Below are 24,211 nucleotides of genomic sequence, written 5' to 3'. Positions count from 1 at the left end.
TTGCAATGAGTTCATGTTATGCTCAATTACAGTTACTTTTGCAGGGTACAAATTTGAATTATCCGCCAATAATTTACAGGACACCTTATCATGGCACACTTAGGTCACAACTCCAGTCCCTCAGGTGTGACTTTAGCCACATGGAATGTCCGCGGTTTAAACGACACCCGCAAAAAAAGACATGTGTTACACTATTTGGGCCGCCACAAGATAGACATAGCCCTTCTTCAAGAAACGCATCTTCCTCCAGGTGATCGGTCCTGTTTTGCAGCCTCAAGGGGCCCACACTGCTACTTTGCTAACTACAGCAACTACGCTAGGGGCACTTCTTATTCATAAACGACTCCCCTTCAAATTCCACTCCTCCGTATACGATGATGCTGGCAGATATGCGATTGTGGAGGGTACACTATTCAATCATAGGATTGCGCTGGGATGTATATATGTTCCCAACACTGACTCCCCTGACTTTTTCCATGCCCTCCACTCAAAACTGCTAAAATTAGGCGATTTTAATGTCGCGCTCAACACGGCATTTGATAGTACATCCTTAGCTCCAGATCCTAAGCAGAGAGCACGTAGATCCCTACATTCCATGTGCGAACACCTCACCTTACTAGATTTGGGACGAATCAGTGATCTGGCACACACCACATTTACACACTATACCGGTGTTAGAAACACCTGGACACGGCTGGACTATTGGCTGGCCTCCCGTGAAATATCTAAATGGTTCCACAATACAGAGAAACTGCCCAGGTCGTACTCTGACCACTCCCCAGTATTACTCGAACTGTTGATTCCTCGCCCTAAGGGGTTTGAAAGGAAGTGGAGATTCCCGAACCATGCCCTAGATGAAGCGTTTAAACAAGAACTATGTAGCCATAGAGGACACCGGTTCTGTGGATTTTGAGGTGGTGCTGTGGGAGGGATTTAGGGCATACATGAGGGGGATATGTATCTCAAAAAGTTCCGAAGTGCTTCGCGACATTTGTGGCACTTTTTCCAGTTTAGAGAAGGAACTGGCTACGCTTGATACTGCCCAAACAGAAACTGCTAACTTGGACTACACCATGAAACGAGCAGCGCTGCTCTTAGAATACAAGGAGGTGGCAGACAGAGAAATACTCTACATGGGGAAATATCATAATGCCAAAGTTTATGGAGAAGGGGATCGCCCTGGTCGAGTTCTAGCACAAATGCTCCGCCCTCCATATTTGAAGGCGTATGTCACAGAACTCTGCTCCACATCAGGGACTACACTCAAGGACTCACTGCTGATACAGAAGGAATTTTTAGATTACTTTAAGACACTTTACACATCCAGGCTAGGCCAGGACAAAACTGGTCAAGAGTCGTACCTTTCAGAGATAGCACTGGTATACTTGGAGAAATATATGCAAGATTTTTAGCGGAGCCCATCACAGTGGACAGCAAAGATGAAGCCATTACAGCCCAGAATCCAACCACAGCCCCTGGGTTGGATGGATTTACAGGAGAATTCTACAAAACCTATAAAGACCTTTTAATCCCTCAACTTCTAAACGTCTATGCTGAAGCTCTCAAAAAACAACAGCTTCCTCCTACCCTACGAGAGGCGGTTATTATACTGCTCCCCAAACCCGGCAAGGACCCATTACACTGCAGTTCCTATAGATCCCTGTCACTGTAAAACTTAGATTATAAAATCCTGGCCAAGGCGCTAGTGTGCCGCCTCTCGCTACTTATGGAATTTATAATATCCCCTGCGCAGTCGGGTGTCATTCCTCATCGCTCTACCGACTTTAACCTCCACACCCTTTTTAATGTCTTGCACAGAATAAATCCAGAGGTTCCCGCAGCCACAATCCTGTTAGACACCGAAAAGGCGTTAGATTCCTTGGAATGGCCCTTTTTCCTTTCCATAATGCAGCGCATGAGACTGCCCCAGAGATTCATTGCCACCACAGCTTTGTTATACACACAACCAACGGCCGGGCTCCACTTAACAGCACACTATCAACCCCCTTCACACTATCACGTGGCACACAAGGCTGACCCCTCTCCCCTTTATTGTTTATTCTAGCAATGGACCCACTGATAAGACATTTCCAGTAACAGCATTTACACAGGGGACTACAATTCATCACAGGTCCACTATTGGTCTCACTATACGCAAACGACACTATCCTATATGTTCGAGATCCACAAATAAAATCTAGACCCTCTCCTCAGAGAGATCCTCAGATTTGGCAATTTCTCGGGTCTAGGGATAAACTGGCATAAATCGGTTATATTCCCCCTCACTGCTAGCACCGCCCGATGGGTCCCAGAGTTCCCTCTAGAATGGTGTGAGGACTCGGTAAAATACTTGGGGATACACATACATTTAGACACTGATCAGATTATAAGTCGTAATTATGGGGTGGACATTTCTAAATTGGAAACACAAATCGACTCCTGGCTTAAACTTCCCCTGTCTATGGCGGGACAGGTCGCGATGATTAAAATGATTGTGCTCCCAACATTTTTATACCTTTTTCACAATATACTAATCCCACTCACCAATACATTTTTCAACACTCTGAGATCACACCTGATCAGGTTGGTGTGGGGCGAAAGGACGCCCAGGGTAAAATGGGATGTAATGACACTTCCCTGCAACCGTGGGGGTTACGGGGTCCCTAACCTTAACTTATACTTTTTGGCCGCTCAATGCAGTTTCGCACAAACATGGTATCACCCAGACGCAAGGATTACATACCTATGACCAGAATCTGATTTTGTTTTACCTAACACACTTGCTACCATACTACCCAATGGCTTCCCCAGAGACCCCAAAGGCATACAGCCAGTCTCTACCACCAGTTGAACATGGCTTAAACTGCGCCATATCACTTGCACACAAACATTGTCTTCCTCCTCTCTTCCGCTTCCTAATGCCTCTTTCCTTCCTATAACTGGCGAAAAACTAGTACAGAGGACCTGCACCAAATTTAATAGTGTCAAGATTGGGGACCTCTACCCAGCAATCCATGTTTTTGACTCAAAAAAAAAAAAAAAAAAAAAAGAAACAAAATGTCTGATGGGAATGGTCTGTATTTGTCTTTGTGGTTGATCTTTTCGCCGTCGACAAAGCGCTGATGATAGATGAAATCTCCTTTGCCGACGAGATGGGTCTAACAGCAACAGAGACCAGCGTCGACGGAGATGAAGCTGATGACATGATCATCCTGGGTCTCGGCGACGAGAAGGTAACTGTCGACGTAGAAGTAGCGTCGACGATGAAAGTCGGAGACGGAGGAGCCGTCGACGACTGAGCTTTTTTCTGAGGGAAATCTTTCTCAGGAAGTCTTTTTGATGCCAGAGACTTGTTTTTCTTGGGGGCGTAACAGGTTTAGACTTTGAAGGTGGAGAAGCCTTTTTTGAAGAAAAAGAAGGCAAGCTAGAACCCTTAGAGGGTTGAACTTTTCTCGACACCTTAGCCCCAGGAGAAGATACATTTTCCTCAGCCATCCTCTTCCTAGAGGATATAGATGAATCAGAGGCCACACTTCACACCTCAGATAAGGGGTTACCCTGATCTTTAGTCTTCTGTAGCCACAGAAGTAGGCGCCCTTCTCTATCTCGGAGGGTCTTCTGAGGAAAGGTCATGCAAATTTTACAATCTCTCACCTCATGATCTGGATAAAGGCAGTAAATGCACTTCTTGTGGGGATCTTCTTTAAACAGCTGGAGCTTCCCACAAGATTCACAAGGTCTAAAGAGAGATTTCTTAGAAGATGACATTCTGAAGAGGAAAAAATCCATAAAAATAGTGAAGTACTGAGGAGAGCTCAGGGAGACTCCCTTCACACGACGTGCGGTAGAAAATCTGAGAGCCTGAGCCTCTGGGGAGAATATTCTGGTGGGTGCTGTCATCTGGTTGGCTACAGTTTGGACTATATACAATGACTATGATAGTCATAAGTGTGGAGGTTTTTGTCTTGTAGCTTAGGGCTACTTTATTTCCTGGTTTTAGGTTACCAAGGTTATTTGGTTATTATGTGCATAATTATTGCTATTTTATGTACCGTGGGACTCCCACTTAGACAACGGGGAATGATTCAGGCATGTGAATCTATGAAAAACACCCCAAATAATGGAGAAGAGTACATTCTGCATCACATTTAATGCTTTGTCACCCATGCAATAAATACACCGAACACACCCTTTTAAAATTGTTTCGCACGAAAGCAAACACTTTTGTATTGCTTTTGTCAGCATTTGAGTGTCAAAGTCAAACCTATTTGCTTTAACAATGACTGTCGTTTATAAAGTTATGTACAAAGGTCATTGTGCTCAGCATGTGATTTGCTGCAACAGAGGAATGTGGTTAAATCAAGCATAAGTGAATAGACCAGTTCACTGTTTAATGAAAAATCCTTGAAACACATAAAATAGTTTGAGAGTCAAGGGCGTCTACCCCACCACTAGACATCTGGTAGGTTAAAGCAAAGGAAGAAAAAAAATATCAAAGAAAAACTCAATCTGATTAGTTCAAATTAACTGTTCCCAGATTACAGTCTTATGCGCATCATTCAGCTTAAATCTCCAATATAGAGATGTATTGCCTAAATGGATTACCTAAAACAAAATAATTAAATACAAGTTTGAAAATCCCGCCAGAATTAGAGGAAATGCATCATTGGAAAAACGCTCAATGGGGGATTCTAAATAAATGGGCAGGACAGCATACAAAAAGCAAGCTTAATAGTGTAACCATTGAAGAAGATCGAAATCTATTATCTGATTAGCAAAGAGCAGTACTCCATATTGGTATCAAACGCTCAATACCAATGTTGGTTATGAAGACACCAACATTCATAGATGCAAATATTTATACTGCAGAACAATGAAAGCTTAGTACAGAGCGGGGGATGCTGGGGGGGGGGGGAGAATAGGATCCCAAATCTGGGTGCAGTACCGAGTGGAGTATTGATTAATCCGAAAAGCACTGGCTACTCCAGGACAGGACGATTGCGAGGCTCCCTCTTTGGAAAATACCGTTCCTTAAGAGATCCGATAGGTCACGGAGCCCACAAAAGTCCCCATCACTAAGATAGTCATGGAGGTGTGGGACTTGGTAGCTTGCCGAACGGGGTTCACCACATTCACTTCCCCATGACACCTCTGTTTGAGAACGGAGATTTCCCACCGGGTCTACAATGGGTAGCGTTCGAGACACGGCATCATAAATCGTGCCGCGCCACATGCTTGATGAACATATAGAGGGAATCACCCCCTTCCCACAACTGAAGACTGGAAGGCTACGCTATCTCCAGGTGTGACAAATGGCGGCTGCATCATTCTAACCACCCCACCGTTGGCAGATGACTTACTCGATACGAGAAGGGAAAGGATTTCCAGATGAGTTCTCCGTTTATTTCACATTTGTACTTGAAACCCCACATGACTAGCCCTGCGACACTCACTGCCTTGATTTGTATGTGCATAGAGAGCAAATGAGCAATGTCGTGTACATGATGAACTTTTATGCTCTTGATACATGTGAATAAAAGATTTAAACCATAAAAAACAAGGTGGCATATACAAAGGAAATGTGGTAATGTTTAACTTGCTTTAGGTAACGGCTAAGCAGTAGAGATTTTTTTTTAATTACTTCTGCACTAAGCGACACCTAAATGCAAGGTAGTACAACATTTATTTACATGAAGTAATTAAATTAAATAAAGACAACGTGCCCACAAGTTAGTTTAGCACTCAGTTTCTGAAAAGATGTAATACATTGATTTATCCGAGAAAGTGTGGGTGGATATTGACCTTTGGAAGCTTGATGGGTGGCTCTTTGGACTCCTCCTCTTCATCACTGTCAGAATCTCCGCTCTGCACTGAGTTCTTGGAGGTCACGGCCAGGGACGCTTCCTTTCTTTGCCACTCCAGGACACAATGACGCACATTGCAGTAAACGTTGAAGGCAGATGGGTTGCTGTGAAGTTTGATATCTGGTATGGAAAGTGCATTCTCAAGGATTTCAGTCTGAAAGAAACATAATTGTATGTGAGCATATTGTGGAAAGCAGAGCGAATGTATCTAAGAGCAGAGAGCTCACAACTTTTTAACAAGAAATTCATCAGTATTTTTTTTTTGGTTCAAGCACTCCATTCAGCCCTGCCAATTGTGGGTTATCGAAGGTAAATTAAAATCTGCACTGCTCTATAGCCTGCCTACAAACTGATTAAGCTTTACCTCAGAGGTCAGCATTACTTCGAAAAGGACGTAGGTTCGATTCCACCGTATTCTGCAAAAGATGCCCCAAATCTGGACTACACAGATGTAAAAGAGTTGGACCATATCCATAAACAAGCTTTCAAACATAAAACACTGTTTCGGGAGTGTATATACAAAACTTTGCTTACCTTCCAATAGCAAAAGCTTCAGTGACAAGTGAACAGCAGCAAAAAAAAATCCCCCCCCCAAAAAAAAATCAGACCATTGGCCTACGTAAAAGTGCAATAAATAAAGTTTACCTGTGTAATAAGTATACTGCACTTCGAGGTGATTTTCTATCACCAACTGATCGGAAACGTAGTTAACGAGGCAGGCACTAATTCTTCTGAGCTGTGGTTCGACTGTAGTGTAAATGTTCATTGCTTCCACGTGGAACATGCAGCTGCATGACATCCACACCCCTCTATGCCCACTCCCAGTTCAGCACCCTGCCACAGGCTGGAATATCAGCAACTGAAGAGGAGGCGAGGATGAGTTTAAAGTTGTTGCTGGGTGGCAATTCCTATGCACTAGAGTATCACAGTTCCTGCCCAAGACACTTTTCTCCTACCAGTTTTATCGAATTTCTTCAAAGGTATAGGAATCAAAAATCAATTAGAAACTGAGAGGTACTCACAACAGGCACATATTAGTTTTCAATCAAGCGCAATGAGGAAACCGAACACCCAGGATGAAAGTCTCCGAGTCAAGTAATCAGAAAGTAACGCTTACAAGATGAATCGCCAACAGGTTGCGTAACCATCCTGTACACCTGTCCCACTGGAAAAAGCTTCTGAAAAGCTACAGGCGATTTCTTACCTTCAATGGAATGTGGACATACGCCAGCTTAGAAAAGTATCCCTTTAGTTTTGCAACTTAGAGAAATGGCAGGAACAATCTAAAGTGGTCGTAAAGTCAGAGTGGTTTCTTTCTCTGAAGGATTACCACCATAGGTGATAAGCCTTGTGAGGTGAAGTTAGTGACATAGCTAAGTATATTTTAACTTGGCTGGAGGTAGAACCCTTACCCTTCTCCTTCCTACTACTGAAGAACCCTTATACCATCCATGTTATAAGAGACCGCCTTCCACCCTACTAGAGCGAGGCCAGAAAGGAAGACCGGTACTGCTTATCTTGAGGGCACAAAGGAGACAGTTTTGATTCATGCCGCTTTCTTCCACCTCTCTACACTTACTTCCTCTACATTACATGCTAGAACGTTCTTTTTTCAATCCCTGCTTTCTCACTGGTCACGGCTATTCTAGCTTTCATTTCCTCCCACTTTCTTCCTTTTTGTCCCCCTCACTTTTACTCTGGGTCAAAGTCTGACTATATACCCAGATTCACAAAAATGACTGCTGGTGCCCACCACTGCAACCACTTGCATAACTGTAAGCATTGCATATTTGTATATTTTAGATAAATTTCAGCCTGCTGCAATACCGAAATGTACTTAAATAAAAAAAAGTATACAAGTACTGATTAACAAAAGGAAGACCACTGTAGAACAACTTCTATTGAGATGAAAATTACAAAGACCGAAGTTTATGAAGTAGCATGGTGTATGAGGAATAATTCTGGTAGAGTCAAAACCAAATAGTTCACTGTTCACTAACTCTCCTGCCTGATATAATGGGCAATGGGAAGACAGTGTTCATCATTTAAAGTTGCAATACAGTAAATGTCACTAGTTAAAATAGAGGATCACGCTCAACAAAGAACGCTGGCACTGGTACAAGGATGGGCAAGGGTATTTATGTGGTTTTCAACAAAATACTCTTGGCCAACTTAACTCCAATTTGCCACAGTTGGAATCTCTCCAAGCTCATGGCATTCCAAATCGATTCCTCGAATTTATCACTACAGTAATAAAAAAAAAATATAAAGTTCAGTTGCCCACAAGCGAGGCGCACTCCCCCTTGGCGTCGTCAGGTCAAGGAAGGTTGTAGGTGACACCAGCGTCATGCAGCAACCGACGCGTTTCGGGCCTCCACCCTTCTTCCAAGGTTTTACGCTGCTCCCCAAGGATTACCAACACACAGAACTGCGGGTGTAAGCCCTTTTATTTAAATCCACAATCGGACTCAGGTGAGTAAATGTCACAAAGAATTCTGGGACTGGAAGTTCTTTCGCAAAATAACACCCAAGTGGGTTGCTGGCGATCTTTGAGGCAAATGTCAAAATTCCGGTTGGGAGGCGCACCGCCGCTCATGAGGCGGTCCTGCTGCTGTTTTGTGTGACAGCGTGGCGGGCCAAACCGGCGAATGGCTGAATGGAGGAAGGAAGTGTGGGCACACCTACAAGAGGGATTTTGACATTTGCCTCAAAGATCGCCAGCAACCCACTTGGGTGTTATTTTGCGAAAGAACTTCCAGTCCCAGAATTCTTTGTGACATTTACTCACCTGAGTCCGATTGTGGATTTAAATAAAAGGGCGTACACTGGCAGTTCTGGGTGTTGGTAATCCTTGGGGAGCAGCGTAAAACCTTGGAAGAAGGGCGGAGGCCCGAAACACGTCGGTTGCTGCATGACGCTGGTGTCACCTACAACCTTCCTTGACCCGACTACGCCAAGGGGGAGTGCGCCTCGCTTGTGGGCAACTGAACTATATATATATATATATATATATATATATATATATATATAAAATCCAAGAATCGCCTCACAGCAATAGACAAATGCGCACTCAGGAATCCATAATTAGCATAAGGAGTTTATTCTCAGGTTAACACGCTACGCGTTTCGACACTAATAGTAATAGCGCGTGGTTTCCCATTCCAAGATGGCGACACCATTTGTTGTGAAAATGACCTGGCGCGTTAGCAATGTTAGTCACCTCTTCTATGTTTTTTGCTGTGCAAAACCAGCCACACCGACCAGGGTGGTTCACGTGTGATCAAGGCACAAGTGTGTCGAAACGCGTAGCGTGTTAACCTGAGAATAAACTCCTTATGCTAATTATGGATTCCTGAGTGCGCATTTGTCTATTGCTGTGAGGCGATTCTTGGATTATACGGTATCGGCTTCTGTGGTCCGCCGATCTTTATGCGCCACCTGGCCCGGGAGAAGAATCCCAGCAGGACCCTGTGCTTTGTTTTGAATATATATATATATATATATATATATATATATATATATATATATATATATATATATATATATATATACACACACACACACACACACACACACACACACACAATGTTCAACAAGGATGGAAAACAAGAAATTATGTCTACCCACTAAGTTAATTCTTGTCACCATAAAGTGTTGAGCACTTGGATAAACCTAAGCAGCAAGAATTAACTAGTTTCAATCTGAATATAAAGACGACGTGGTCTATAGATTAAAGGTCCTTGTAAAATAATCGGAAAGGGAAAAGCTGGTAGTGTCTAAAATGTTCCAAAATAAGTGGCTTTGTGGAATCCTGTATGTATTCTCTACTCTTTCGGTTTAATTTCAGAGCATAGAAAAAGTGGAGAACATCCCCTTCAGCCCTATAAAGTAGTCCTATTGACTGAGATGGGAAAGGACTAGGTTGATATATACACAGTTCTGCTGATCTCCTGGGCAATGATAAAATGAGTCGGGAAGTAGCTCTAACTCCTTGCATATAGGCCTCTTTTCCCCTGCTGCATGCCTCAACAATGGAAATATTTACTTCATATTTCAGAGGTTTATTCCTATTAAAAAAATAACGAATACACCTGGCATACAATGTATTGAACTGCCTTTCTGTTGGCATTTCTGGGTTTGGGAAGAAAACGTGCAAGTCAAGTATTTAGTTCCTGTGAGGTTAGAAATGACAATAGCATAAACATAGGAGTTAGCATAGAACTTCGTTCCTATTGAAGTATGTAAAAATGTGAGCAGCATATCCATCGACAGACTTGTAGCTTATAGACTCCGTAGGCTGATGTGACCACCACTAATCGAGGTTGATGTACATGGAAAAGAAATGAGAGGAAAACATGATCGAAGACAAGAAGCTCTTATACAGAAATTTAGGCAATACTCTTTTCCAGAACATTTCTGAACACTGTGGGTTCTATACATCTGGTTTGCCCATCACTTCAACCATGGTGGCCAGGTAAGCCAGTGTAGTTTGTTTTGGATAAGTTAGAACGCATGTCACTTCAGAATGTAATAAACCAACCATTTTTCCAAAGCAATAGAGAGTCTTCACTACTTGAGTTTCTTAGAGCACTTTTACATCCGGTTTCACTTTACTTCCTTAGGTATATCCATGTAAGCAGGGGCTGCAGTCAAGCGTCTAAATTGAATTACCTCTAGTACCATGCTACCACGATCAGTGTGGTGTCGTAACAATCATGAGCTTGAAGAACAAAGTGTTGTCACTACTGAGATCCTCGTCCCATCATTCCTCTTCTTGGAAAGTACTAGCTGTATTACAGGCACTGCCATGAAGTTCAAATTATCCATCTATAGTTAATTTAAAAAAAATGTTTTAAAACAAGTTATAAAGATACTAATTTCAAAAGAACAAGAGGTACTAGAGAAAATTGTGCACTAAATATGTTTGCCTCTCGGCGCTGCAGGTACATGTACTGGAGAGGGACTAGAAAGCTTGCAGAAACTGGGTGGGTAAGTGCAACGAAAAGGACTGCCTCATGCATACATGATCGCTCAGAATTAAGCCACATTACCTCCCCCTGCCGTGATTTGTAACTCCAGTACTGACATTTTCACTTTCAACTTGCACATTTCACTAATGAAATCCCTCGGAGGTCCTAATGAGAGATTTTAGTTTAAAATGTGTGTTAAACGTAATAAATAGAGGATGCACTACACATTGCTAATATATGTCTGGAGGAGATTTTTTGGTACACCTGAATTTCTCTTTAGTTGTGAACAAAACCAATTGAGATACCAAATCTGGAAATTAAGTCTTCTATGAATTAGACGGAAAACCAAAATGGAAGGGGGGGGTGGGGGTATGGGGGGGGGGGACGGGGGGGTGCTCATCACAGACGTCAAATCATAACAACCCCACACTACACCCAGAGATTGGAGAAAACCCCCGCTCTCACAAGTTGAAATGGCCTTAACCGGAGGACAGGAGAGGTTACTCCCCAGCGCTTCGTCGGTAAAATGTTTGCCGTCCGATTGTCCTGCTCTAGATGTTCTATATATATTACCAATGAGATGGGGTTATGCCACTGGTCGCTGCCAAGGGTCCTTTTGTTATTTTTATTTCTTACTATAAGTTATAATAAATATTGCTGCGTGCATCTCTCCTGGGTGTGAAAGGCTTTAGTTATGGAATAGCTGCGATGTGCCAAGCAATTAAACTATTGAGCTGATCATACGGGCATCCAGGTGGATTGCTGTGATGTAACACGTCAATAAATAGCCTGCCAATGATACATTGCTCAGATCTCATTACATGTTCGCCATACAATTTACAGTGTTGCAATAAAAAGTTCATTAAAAAGTCTTCTATGAATTAGCTACTTCATATCCCACTCTGCTTAGACTCGGTTTCTTAGGGGTGTAGTTAGCCAGGCTCAGGGGACAGTTAAGCCTATGCTCTAATCTGTGTTGCACTCCTCCCGTTGGGACCAATAACATACCAGAGGACTTAGGTCATCAGAGACAGAAGGATGCTGAGTAGGGGACTCAGATAGCTGGGCGCATAGTGAAATAATGGAAAAATGCATCATCTCCAAGGTTGAGACTTTAAACTTGCTCCCATGCAACCACGATATTTCAGGTGGAATAGATTCAATACTTTATACTTTGTAGTGCAGAAGCCCTACTCTGGTCGCTGAAATACTAAGCCTACACCCCAAAGAAAAGAGATCGGAGAACAAGCTGGCAGGAAAGTACAATGGAAGCTGAGGTGGGTGACCTGTATGTTGGATCTGGTAAGTGAATAGAGGAGCAGAGTGAAAGGATGGCAACCAACTCAATGAGTACGCACTTCAAGAACACAACATTTAGTGATGTTCTGCAGCATTAAAGTAAAGAGTGGTCCATACAACATCCACCATGGAGCATTAGATCAAGCAGGACCTGACTGATTCCGTACTGGGAACGATCAAGGTCAAGTAAGAGATGGTAGAAGTGAAGCAGGCATAGGTAAGCCTTGTCCCAGAGACCCTAAAAGATGAAACGTTTAAGAGATTTAAATTACCTAGAGAATAAGGAACAAAAACTAGGAGAAGCTTTTGGCGTGAACTCTGTACATACATGGAGCCTGAGTCTAAGGTAGAACTACCCACAAAAAGTGAAGCAAAATGTAGTTGAAGAGTGAAAGTGCCACTATTGATTGCTCCTGGATGCAATTGAGGGTCGGTGTACAAGATTAATCTGAATAGTTGGCTGCACTAACAGACTGTCAGAAACTGGTTATTTGAAGGAACCAACAAGGCAATTCACCTGGAAGTGGTGCTCTATTTCCTGGCAATTTTTAAGGAAATGGAGAAGTTTTGAGCAGTTCCTCGTATTTGATGTCCTTTGTCCGAAGGCTACATACCAACAATCGATGTGCAAAATGATGTTTTGCCAACATACAAGCAATCCAATGTATCAACAGTAATGGGAAGCATCCAGTCGCTTCCGCCTGGCACTATCTCTAATTTCGGCTTGATGCTGTTTATACTGCAATGACGAAAGTGCTTAACACACATCTTTGTTCTTCAGCGAATGTTTTCACTAAAATAGTGTGGCAGAAATCAAGAAACGGTCTCTGGGGGCTGGCCAGCAAAATGGCAGAATAGATATGCACCCTGCCAAGCTGCCTCAAAATTCATAATAAATTCTCATCACTCAGCGGCTAGATGGCCCAAAAAACAGCATCATGCAGACCTAATACAGGGAGCAAAAGGTACACTGGTGAGCGGAGGTGAGAAACATACAGGGGAACAGAAAATAAAGGAGGCAAGAGAGAGCTGGGCCTGAAGACAAAATAGTGGATGCAGAGCTGAAGCAGGGGCGAACGTAAGAAAAGAAACCAGCTCAAAAGTGGTCCGAGTTGAAGACATAGGCAGGCGCATGGTGGCGCGGATCTGCCTTAAAAGAAATAAGAGGTCCGGGGAGCAGGAAACACCGCGGACCAGCGGGGGTGGGGATGGGGGGGGGGGGGGGGGCGGGAAGAAGGCTGGCGCAACCGATTTAGTATGGGTCAGCATCGACAAAAGGTGAGGGTCCTCCTCCACCAGTCAGAACAACTAGCTATATGAGGCTAAAAGAGAGAAAAATAGATTTTTGGGGCTTCAGACAGAGTGGGGGTGGAACAAGACCCAAAGGGGAGTGAGGAACTCCAAAGGAAGGGAATGTGGAACCAAATGAGGGCCAGCAAGGGATGTGGCACCCAAAGCGCTGACTGAAGGCAGAATTAGCAGGGAGTGAGTGAGGCTGCCAGCAGGGGAATCGTGAGTATACACAAAGGAAGCAGCTAGGCTGGTGTGATAGCAAGAACTCAGGCGATCCTTTGGAGGCTGGCCTGCAAAGAGCAAAGGTTTCTGAAGAAGTGACGTGGTGGGGTCTCGAAGGCCGCCTGGCGGGATGAGCTTGGTGGCAAGTAAGAAGCCAGGGGGCTCGGGATGGCAGCCAGCAGGGGGATGTGATAACCCAGCAGGCCCTCCTCCTCCAAAGACCTCTCCCCCTTCCCTTTCAGATACAGGAAACCCACAGGCTCAGTGCAAAGCAGGGGTTTTGAGAGTAGTACAGGTCCCCCTGGGGCTAAACCCAGAGAAAATGGAGGGGAGATAACAGACAGAAACCAGTGGAGGCCTGGGACAGGGGAGCAAGAAAACTTAAGGCCAGGTACCAGACATTAGACAAGGGAAAAAAGACACGGACCGGAAGTGGGGGGCCCAAAGGCGACCATCCATATGACGGTAAGTGGTGATTAGTAATACTGGAGACGGTCAACAGTAGAGAGCTGAACGAGTGCATATTAGGGGGAATCCAGTCCCTAGGAAAACCATTGAGAGACTTGATAAAAATGACCCAGGTCTAATCGAGGGCTATCGAAAGGAGTAAACACCCCAAGAAGGTCACAAATCAGCAAGAGATGACAATAAAGAAAGGATAGTAAGATCCATTTGAAAGGGAGATGGAGAAATTTAAGCAGTGAATGACAGAAAAAGGGCTGCTCGCACAGTTTAATGAACATATCGCCCTTGAAACAAGCTTGCCGGGCTGAATAGAATCAACGAGACAGCGACACACAGAAGAGAATAGCCGGCTGGTAGAGGAAGAATGACAAAAAGAATCAAAGCCCCCAAGATAAGGAAAGATGGACCGCTACACAAAAGTAGCGAAGGCAGCCCCAGATGCAATGGGTGAACCTATGGCAATGCCAGACAATGCAGTACTTCTACAGGCAATCCAGACATCAAGAAAAAGACCCTCTTAAAATAAAATAGGTGAAGTGCGCTCTTGTAACACCGTTAATCCAGGATTCGGAACACATGGAACGAGAGTGAGTTCAGTTGAAACTAGGATCTGAAAGCTAGAAGATACACTCCAAACACGTCAATGGGGAGTCACTGATGCCACAGAAATAACCAAACACAACATTTAAGAGTAAAAGATGCAGAAAATAGTGCACGGAAAAACAACCTGAGATTAGTTGGGTTTCTGGAAGGAGCAGATAGCAACCCCACAGATGGATTCTTAGACACATGGTTAAGGGCGACGCTCCCGGAAGACAAGGTATCCATCTGTTTTTGATATAACACGCGCATAGAGCACTTAGTGGGAAACCCCACCAGAAGCACCACCAAAACCGAATATTATAAGGTTCTTGAACTTTCAAATTGATAGACAATTCTCAAGGAGGCCAGATTGAAGGAAGAAGTACACTACGATGCCACAAAGATCCTACCTTTTTCTGACTATTCTAGGGAGGTGCAAAACCAAAGGAGAACTTTTAACGTGGTAAAAGCCATGCTGTTAGCCCTTAAATTTTAGTACATGCTACTATTCCCTGCAAAGTTGAAGGTGATATTTCAAGGGAAGTCACTGTTTTTCTTTCCCCGGAAGTGGCTTGGCATTGGCTTGAGGAGAGACTCCCAACTGCAGATAGTAAAGACATTTAAAGGAGAGATGCGCATGAAAGAATGAAAGAGTGGCAAATGCCTGGGAGAAGACGACAAGCTATAGAACAGACAAAGGTCAAAACTGAGCAACATTAGCACGCAGCAGAGTGGAAAAAAACACATGTAAGAGTAGCCACCAACTCGGGAGGGTGGGGAGATACAAAGCTCTAATATGGAATGTAAATGGTCTAGGGGATAAGGTCAAAAGAGGTCTAGCATCACAAAATACCTGCAGACTCAAGTCAGACATAGCCCTTCCCCAGGAAACGCACCTGCAAGGCATTGAGTGTATGTTTGGGGAGAGGCCGTAACAATATGCTTGCACACACAAGATTCACCTTGGGGTGTATATATAGGTTGACCCTGACGGCAGATATGTAGGTGTTCGGGAGACAAGAGGGCGCTTAGACATAACATTGATGAGTGGGTACGCTTCACCAAGGTTGCAAAAGAATGCTTTAGACAAAATGGACAATACGTATGGAAGAACATTCCTCAATGCATATAATCGGAGGGGAATTCAACAAAGTTATTACAACAGAGATGGATAGATCTGGGACATCAGCACTCCTACGGGGGGCAATGGGGCTAACAGACATTTGGAGAACATAACACCCCAGGGTGAGACAATGTTGCTTCTCCAGAGTTCACAGGGTCTTTGAGACTGGACTCTATAGGAGCCACTGCATGGAAAATTATAAACATAAAAGAAGCAGAATACCTGGTGAGAAGTCTATAGGACCACTGTCCTCTTACGGTACCGTGGAGGGAAAGCAAAGGTGGAAGGGGAGGTAACTCACATGGAGATTATATGCATGGAAATTGAGAGTCTCTGTGGTAGAGACAGAATTAAAATACACACTGAATTGTTCTTTAAAGAACACAAGGCACAGTAAAAGCGGTGGAGACACTATAGGAGGCATACAAGATGGTTATGAGGGATAGTGCACAAAACCTAATTGCAAGAAAAAACGAGCATGGGCATAGCCAATAGGTCTCGCCTTTGGGACTTATAAGTGTTTAGCCAGAGCCATTGGCTTCGCCACCTTATAAGTGTTTAGCCATACAGTATGGGGCAGTTGGATAAGATATTACAATCTGGAACCAGCAGAGGACAAAACCGAGACTCAGGGGCCTATAGATCTGGGTTGAAGCCTTTACTGGACTATGGATGTATGTGAATAGTACAGGTGGGGGTTACAATGAAGATTGAATTGACTAATTGCTTCTCAAGTAGTAATTTGCCCCATGTTGGATATGTATGTGTTAACACTGAAAAATACAGTTAAAGTTATATATAAGAATAAATATAGTTTTTTGTTTTTTTAAGTAACTGTCTCTGTGGGACTATAAAGTTCCTGACAATATTCCTCAAAGGTCTCTACAACACTCCTGTTAACCAACATCATACAGGAGTTCAAGAATACCCAATGTAAACAACACACCTAACCCCACGTATCCAACCAGACCAGAAGAGCACATTTGCTTCTAAGAATATAGAAAAGTTAGTTTATATTGGATTTAGGTTTATTCTTAATAAAATTAGTTATAAAAAAAAAAAAGAATAGAGTAGAGCTAGTCCATGTGACTGTATTTTTAAAGCTAATATAAAAAACAAAAGGAGGCTTATAAGCGAGAACTGCAAGTCTGACATGGTGGTTAAACTCCATATACAACAACACAACACTTTGTGTGTTACAAATGGGGAAGGCATTTCTTGGAGCATTAACAATTCTAACCACCCCAGCCGGTGGACACACTTTAATGCTAAATAGAATGTGTTGAACAGACCCCAATGCAAGTCCTAATAATCACTCTTTATGAGAAACTGACATGAAGCTTATATAATACATGCTGCCATTTCGCCAACGCACAAATTAATTCACCTAGCACACAAAATGAAAAACCTGACCAGAATTTCATAGATCAAAAGGAATTCCCTTTGTGAGCCATGTTTTTTATCTGTGCCTTTATCAAATTACTTGGCAGATTGGGTTTCTCGCAGCCATTTCAGATTGCTCATTCTCATTAATGTCAAAATTCCTAAGCAAAGCTTAGTTCTGCAGACTTCAGTGCCTGCATGGATTAACAAGAGACTTTTCTTAGCTTGAATTTTACTATTTCTCGTTTTGTAAGGGTACACATTGCGATTCTACAGCACAAATTATTGCATAAGAATCCAGGATTGTGAATCTCAGACTGATTTGTTCTATTGTATTTGTATATTGAAAGCATCACTGCCATTCATGTGTGTTTTGCTTTATGAAATGGCAAAAGGAATCGCAACAGTAGGCAACATATCAAGAGGAATTAAACAGATATGGGTCCGACACACTTCTTCCCAGGTTTTCTGTTCATTTAAAAGTAAATTCACCATAGCCATACATAACTCCAATGGCTCTACATTCAAAATAGGCTTTCCCACATTTGATCCACGAATACCAAGTAACTACTGCTTAAAGATCAAATGGACATTATAAAGTAAGTGGCCTGACGCACAAGTTACTACTTGTGTAACGACATATCTGTAAGAGACATTAGTTAGTGATAGATTCCTTACCTTAGAAAATCCACAGGCATCAGACTGGATCCGGAAAGTTTTGCTTAGCAGTACCCCTGCGCATCAGTAGGTGGCGTCCTGCGGCTCCGCGTCAGTCTCCGGCGTTGTCAGCGCCGAGATGACGTCAAGGAGGGTACTTAGGCGCCACCCATGCGCACAGACATCAGTTCTGTACATTACTTTCCGTGCCCGGAACGCAGAGCCATGCAAGATTCTGGCCATTGGTGCATAAAACTAGGGCCCTGAAAAGGGGGTTACCTTAACCCTAGTAATCAGTTCGCAGAACGGGGAGGATGGGTGGGGCGGTAAGGAATTTATCACTAACTAATGTCTCTTACAGATATATTGTTACACAAGTAGTAACTTGTGCATCTGAAAGAGACATTAGCAATAGATCCCTTACCTTAGAATAGATACCCCAGCAATATCAACACCGGTGGTGGGTCTGCGAAGGAGATTACACATGAAAGTCACGGAGCACAGAACGGCCAAAGAAGCTGTGTCTCCGGACCTGACTGTCAAGGCAGTAGTGCTTGGTAAACGTGTGCAGCGAGGCCCACGTAGATGCCTGACAAATGTCATGCAAAGGAACGTTACGTTCCAAGGCAGTAGTGGCTGCAGTAGCCCTGGTCGAATGGGCACACAGTCCCACAGGAGGCTCCTTCTTGGCTAAGGAGTAACATGCTTTGATGCTCAGAACGACCCACCGGGAGATGGTCCGTTTGTGCACGGCCCAACCTTTTATGGCGCCCACGTAGCCAACAAAGAGCTGACCATCCACCCGGAACTGCTGTGTACGCTGCAGATAGAAAGCGAGCGCACGTTTTGGGTCCAGACAGTGGAGCCTCTCCTCTTCCCTTGAAGGATGCGGAGGCGGAAGGAAGGTGGGCAAAGTGATGGTCTGGAAGGGCGTGACAACCTTTGGCAAGAAAGGACAGGTCCTTAAATCCACCTTGTCCGGATGAACAGAAAGAAAAGGAGGTTTGGAAAAAAGACCTGGAGCTCACTCACTCTTCTGGCAGAGGTGATAGCTACCAGGAAAGCCGTCTTGAGAGTGAGAAGACATAAGGGACAGTTATGAAGGGGCTCAAAGGGAGCGCACATCAGAAAAGTCAAGACAAGATTTAAGTCCCACTGAGGCATTATGAAGGGCACGGGTGGAAATGTATGTGTAATGCCTTTAAGGAAACGGTTAACAACCGGGAACTTAAAAAGAGAAGGCTGATCTGGAAGCCTTAGAAAAGCGGAGATGTCCGAAAGATAACCTTTGATAGTGCCCAGAGTAGAACCCTGCCGGGTCAAAGAGAGCAGGAACAGAAAAACCTCAAAAAGAGGGGAAGAAAGGGGATCCACAGCCTTTGCTGTGCACCATGCCACAAACCGGTTTCACCTACAGGCGTATACCGTTTTAGTGGAGGGAGGCCTGGCTGCCAGAATTACATCACAAACTTCCGGATGAAGATCGAAAGGTATCAACTGTCGCCGCTCAATCTCCACGCATGGAGGTGGAGCCTGGACAGGTTCGGGAGGAGGACAGTCCCCTGCTGCTGCAACAGAAGATCCTCCTGAAGAAGCAGACGGTTCGGGGGAATCGATGCTCATATTGAGTAGCTCGGGATACCATACTCTCCGAGCCCAGTCCAGAGCCACAAGAACGACTTAGGCCCGGTCGTGCCTGATCTTCTTCAGCACTCCGGGCAGAAGTGGTATAATAGCGGAAAGGCGTACAACAGACTGCAACTCCACTCGCAACAAAAAGAGTCTCTGAGCGAGTGCCGCCTTGAAAATTCCAACAACCAGAACTGATGACATTGCGCGTCCTCCTCGGTGGTGAATAGATCTAACCAAGGCTCTCCCCACTGCTGAAAGAGACCTTGCGCCACGTCCGAGTTCAGACGCCATTCGTAATCCATCATGCACCGACGGCTGAGTTTGTCCGCCCTGGCGTTCAGAGAACCTGCCAGGTGTTGAACCGCCATGGTAAGGCTTTGATGTTCCAGCCATGTCCAGAGGCGCAGAGCCTCTCGACACAGGGTCCAGGACCCCACCCCGCCCTGCTTGTTGCAATACCACATGGCGGTGGTGTTGTCTGTGAACATCTGAAGTACACTTACCCGGACAAAGGGAAGGAATGCCTTCAGTGCAAGTCAGATCGCCCGCAGCTTCAGAAGGTTGATCTGGAGGACCAGAGGCCTCTGATCTCCACCTCTCCCAAGTGGCCTCCCGATCCCAGGAGGGACGCATCTGTCACCACTGTGTGCTGCGGTTGGGGAAGGGAGAGGGATCTGCCATTGACCCAATCGAGATTCGTGAGGCTCCACTGCAACTGTCATGCAGTGCCCCCCGAGATCTGAACATGGTCAGACAGGTTGCCCTGATGTTGCGCCCACTGGAACTTCAGGTCCCACTGCAGAGCCCGCCTAGGTCATCTGACATGTATCACCAGCAGGATGCAGGAGGCCATCAGGCCCAGAAGCCGGAGGGTCATCCTGACCGAAACCCGGGAAAGAGGCTGAAAGATCGGAATCATAGCCCGAATATCCCGGATTCGTTGCTCGGGAGGATAACCCAAAACAGCGTCCAATCCAGAACTGCTCCGATGAAAGGGAGCTTCTGAGAGGCAATCAGATGCAACTTCGGCACGTTGATGGAGAACCCCAGCAAATGCAGGAGGCCGCCGTAGTCTGGAGGTGGTTGACAACTGCCTGTCGTCGAGGTAGGGGGAAGACTGACACCCCTGACCTGCGCAGATGAGCCGCAACCACCGCCATCACCTTTGTGAACACCCGAGGAGCACTGGTAAGGCCGAAGGGGAGCACATCAAACTGAAAATGCTTCTGGTCTACAGTGAACCGCAGGTAGCGCCGATGGGCCGGCAGGACGGGGATGTGAAAATAAGCGCCCTGTAAGTCCAATGCTACCATCCAGTCTCCAGGGCAGCCAGGACCTGAGCCAGCATCTTTAATTTCTTCAGGAGGAAGCGAAGACGTCCCGGAGGTCCAAGATGTGGCGCAGGCCCCCCTAGTCCTTCTTGGGGACCAGAAAGTAGTGGGAACAACAACCACTCCCTACTTCCTGACAGGGAACGGGCTCGATGGCCCCCTTGCCAAGAGGGCCGTGACCTCCTGACGGAGTAGAGCCAAATGATCCCCCGACATGTGGTGGAACCGAGGTGGCAGGGCTGGAGGGGAAGACAGAAAGGGGAGCGAGTAACCTTGGCAGATAATCTGCAGCACCCACTAGTCTGATGTAATCTCGCACCAGTGATGGAGGTGGTGGCGAACCCTGCCCCCACCTACGTGGGGTGCTCCCTGAAGCTCGGATTAGGAAGGCTTGGAGGTGGAAGCAGCGGGGAGTAGAGGTGGACTGACCCACCCCTGCAGAAGCCATGGCCGAGGCGAGGCTGGTTTTGCAGAGGCTTGCTGGAGGAGGGCACCTGGGTGCCTCTGCCCTGGCCACGAAAGAAACGAAACCCAGGAGTGGCAGGGTTCTTTGTAGAAAGACCCAAGGACTTGGCCGTGGCCCGTGAGACCTTATCGCCAAAGAGGCGTGAGCCATCAAAGGGTATGTTCATGAGCAAGCCCTGGACATCGGGCGAGAACCCTGTTGAACGCAACCAGGCGTGGCGTCGCAACGCCACAGGCGTGGAAATCGCCCAGCCCAATGAAGCAGAGGTGTCCAAACCACACCTGTTAGCAAACTTAGCCGCATCCTCCCCTTCAGCAATCGCCTGGGAAAGGACAACCTGGACCTCCTCAGAACATTGAGGCAAGACCTGAGCCACGGAATTCAGGCTGTGTTAACCGACTGCAGCCCCAAGCTAGCCAAGGAGAACAACCTCTTGCCGAATTGTTGCAGCCTTTTAGAGTCCTTTCCGGCGGAGCCGTGGGAAAGGCACTCTGCGAGGTTGAGGCCTGAATGACCAGGCTCTCAGTCGTAGGGTGAGTGGTCAGGATGCGGGATCACCCAGCGCCGGCGGTGACGCCTGGGGACGTTTTTATCCACCGGCGCCCCCGTGGCCGGCCGCAACCAAGTGCCCAGAAGGACTTTGGTAAGGGCCTCATTGAAAGGAAGCAGCGGCGCCGACTATGTATACGCCGTCTGGAGCACCTCTGTGAGGAGGTTGGTTTTGAGGGCCACTGTAGGGAGGTCGGGATTAAGAGCCTCCGCAGCACGACACAGCAACACTGCGTAGGAAGCACCTTCCTCCATACTAGGCGGAAGAGGAAAACCCTGGGTCAGAAGAAACGTCAAGTTCTCCAGCGTCTTCCAGGTCGTCCACCCAATCTTGCTCGGAATCACATTGCCAGGGAAGGGGGTCCTCGGACCCGTCCCAGTCATCGTCCGCCTCCGGCGTGGAGGGACACGGTCGCGGCGGCGGAGCCGGCGCCGGAGAAGGGACGAACGGCATCGGGAACCGCGCTGAAAACTGCGCCGAGCGGGGCCGCCTCCCAATTTGGGTTCCCGGCCGTAACAAAATCGTCCGGGGGCAGGGGTGGGATAAACGGCACCCAGTGCTGTGCTGGAAGTGAAACAAAGGGCGGCGCCGGGGCCAGAGCCAGAGGCGCTGCACCATGTGGCACCCGGGCAGGAGGGGCAGGAGGTGCAGGATCCTGCGGAGCCGCTGGGCCAACAGAATCTGGACACGGGTCCGCGGTCCATGGCAGCAAGAAACGATTGCATCTGTTTGGGAGTCGCCGACAGACCAGGGTAAAGCGGGTAGGCCGGGGGACTCCCAGGCTCCGAAGGAGCCGCAGGGGTGGAACCCCTGTCCCCCTTATCCGCCTCCGAGGAGCGACGGGGGGGACGTCTGAGAGCGAGCACGCTTCTTCGACTTGTTTTTATGGCGTCGCTTACCGGAATCAGAGGGCGAAGACTTGGAGCCCGAAGAGCGACGGCTCCGGTCCCAGGAGCAGTCTCAGGAACGGCACCTAGAACCCACAAGGGCTTTGGGGCCATGGCACGACAGTCTCTGCAGTCCCAGGAGTCGTGGTCGGTCTCCAGGCAGTAGAGGCACACATCGTGGGGGTCCGCCACCAACATGTTACGGCGGCTCGACCCGCAAGACTTGAAGCCGGGCATCTCTACGTGCATAAGGATAAAAAAGAAGGAGACAAAAGTCTCAAAGAGTAGTCAAAAAGTGACTAAGGTACATGCTCACTCCGGATCTGCGCTTGCTGGTGTGGAAAAAGAAAGAACTGACGTCAGCTCGGCACTGACGACGCTGGTGACGAACGCGGAGCTTCAGGACGCCACCTACTGACGTACAGGGGTACTGCTAAGCAAAATTTTCCAGATCCAGTCTCACGCCTGGGGATATTCTAAGGTAACATAACATAACATGTGTATTTGTAAAGCGCACGTTCACCCAGCGGTTTCTTGGCGCTGAATAACAGATGTTTATTGTTACCCAACTCAATGGTACTCATTTTATCGACCTCAGATGGATGAAAGGCTGAGTGGACCCGCCGGGATTTGAACCTGTGACCATGAGGTCGAACACAGGCCCCTGCAGTGGACGCATTAGTCCACTGAGCCACCAGACCTGGCCGGTAAGGAATCTATCACCAATGTGTCTCTTTCAGATCTATATGTTGGAGAAGCATAAACACATGATTGTGTAATATATCCAAGGGAAGACATGTAGGAATCTATGCAGTAAAATTCAAAGTGTTTTGCCCCCAAACATGGTCTAACTGGGAATACTACTATCTCTTTTAGACATAGGAGGAAACGTTCTCTTGAAAGTAAGGCATGATAGTTGCTTAGAGCCCAACAGCATAGGCAATTTTATTTGCTCATCACTCAATTAACTTCTTTGGAATTTACTAAAGAGTTGTTCCTTGTATGTTTGGATCTATGTAGATATTTTAATCCTAGTACTCTGTGGTGAGACCACTCTCAGATGGCCATTTTTTGTTTCTGGGAAAGAAAGGATGATATCAGAGATGGGGTCGGTTTTGGTTCTAAATAACGATAAGCTACTTGCAGATCCAGACCGACCCAATACAATAGGCACTGGGAGTACTGTATTGTAAGTGGCACTTGAGATGGCAGCCTTTCTGAGTATTTGAAAAGAGCAGGAGACGCCAAAGGGTAATCTGTGTATTTACGGTATTTGTGTGACAAGTATCAAGTCACCGGGGCAACTGGCAAAAACAGTTACATTAAAAAGTATGGAAAATATAAGAATATTTTTTATAGGTATTATTTAAAAAGTGGAGTGCTTTAGTCTTTTTGAAAAGGCTGCAGAACTGTTTTAGCATGATTTATTCAGATAGTTGGTCCTATGCTCTTGATGCTTGCTTAGAGGACTTAGACTTTTTTATTTT

The 24,211-nt window shown here is 45.9% G+C and overlaps 1 protein-coding gene across 12 annotated transcripts in view; it reads right to left on the bottom strand.

The window, feature by feature from the left end:
* MYCBP2 (MYC binding protein 2) overlaps nucleotides 1–24,211 on the bottom strand; it is a 2,065,574-nt gene that overhangs the window by 1,895,170 nt on the left and 146,193 nt on the right. For all 12 annotated transcript variants that reach the window (XM_086934832.1, XM_086934837.1, XM_086934835.1 and 9 more), the window contains exon 3: nucleotides 5,803–6,018. In XM_086934832.1, coding sequence (XP_086790958.1) covers nucleotides 5,803–6,018 — 216 coding nt within the window. The remainder of the gene's footprint in view (nucleotides 1–5,802; nucleotides 6,019–24,211) is intronic.

Source organism: Lissotriton vulgaris, chromosome 8 (assembly GCF_964263255.1).
Source record: "Lissotriton vulgaris chromosome 8, aLisVul1.2, whole genome shotgun sequence".
Taxonomy (NCBI): Eukaryota; Metazoa; Chordata; class Amphibia; order Caudata; family Salamandridae; genus Lissotriton; species Lissotriton vulgaris.
The sequence above is the reverse complement of the archived record's forward strand: the minus strand, read 5'-3'. Positions and strand labels throughout refer to the sequence as shown.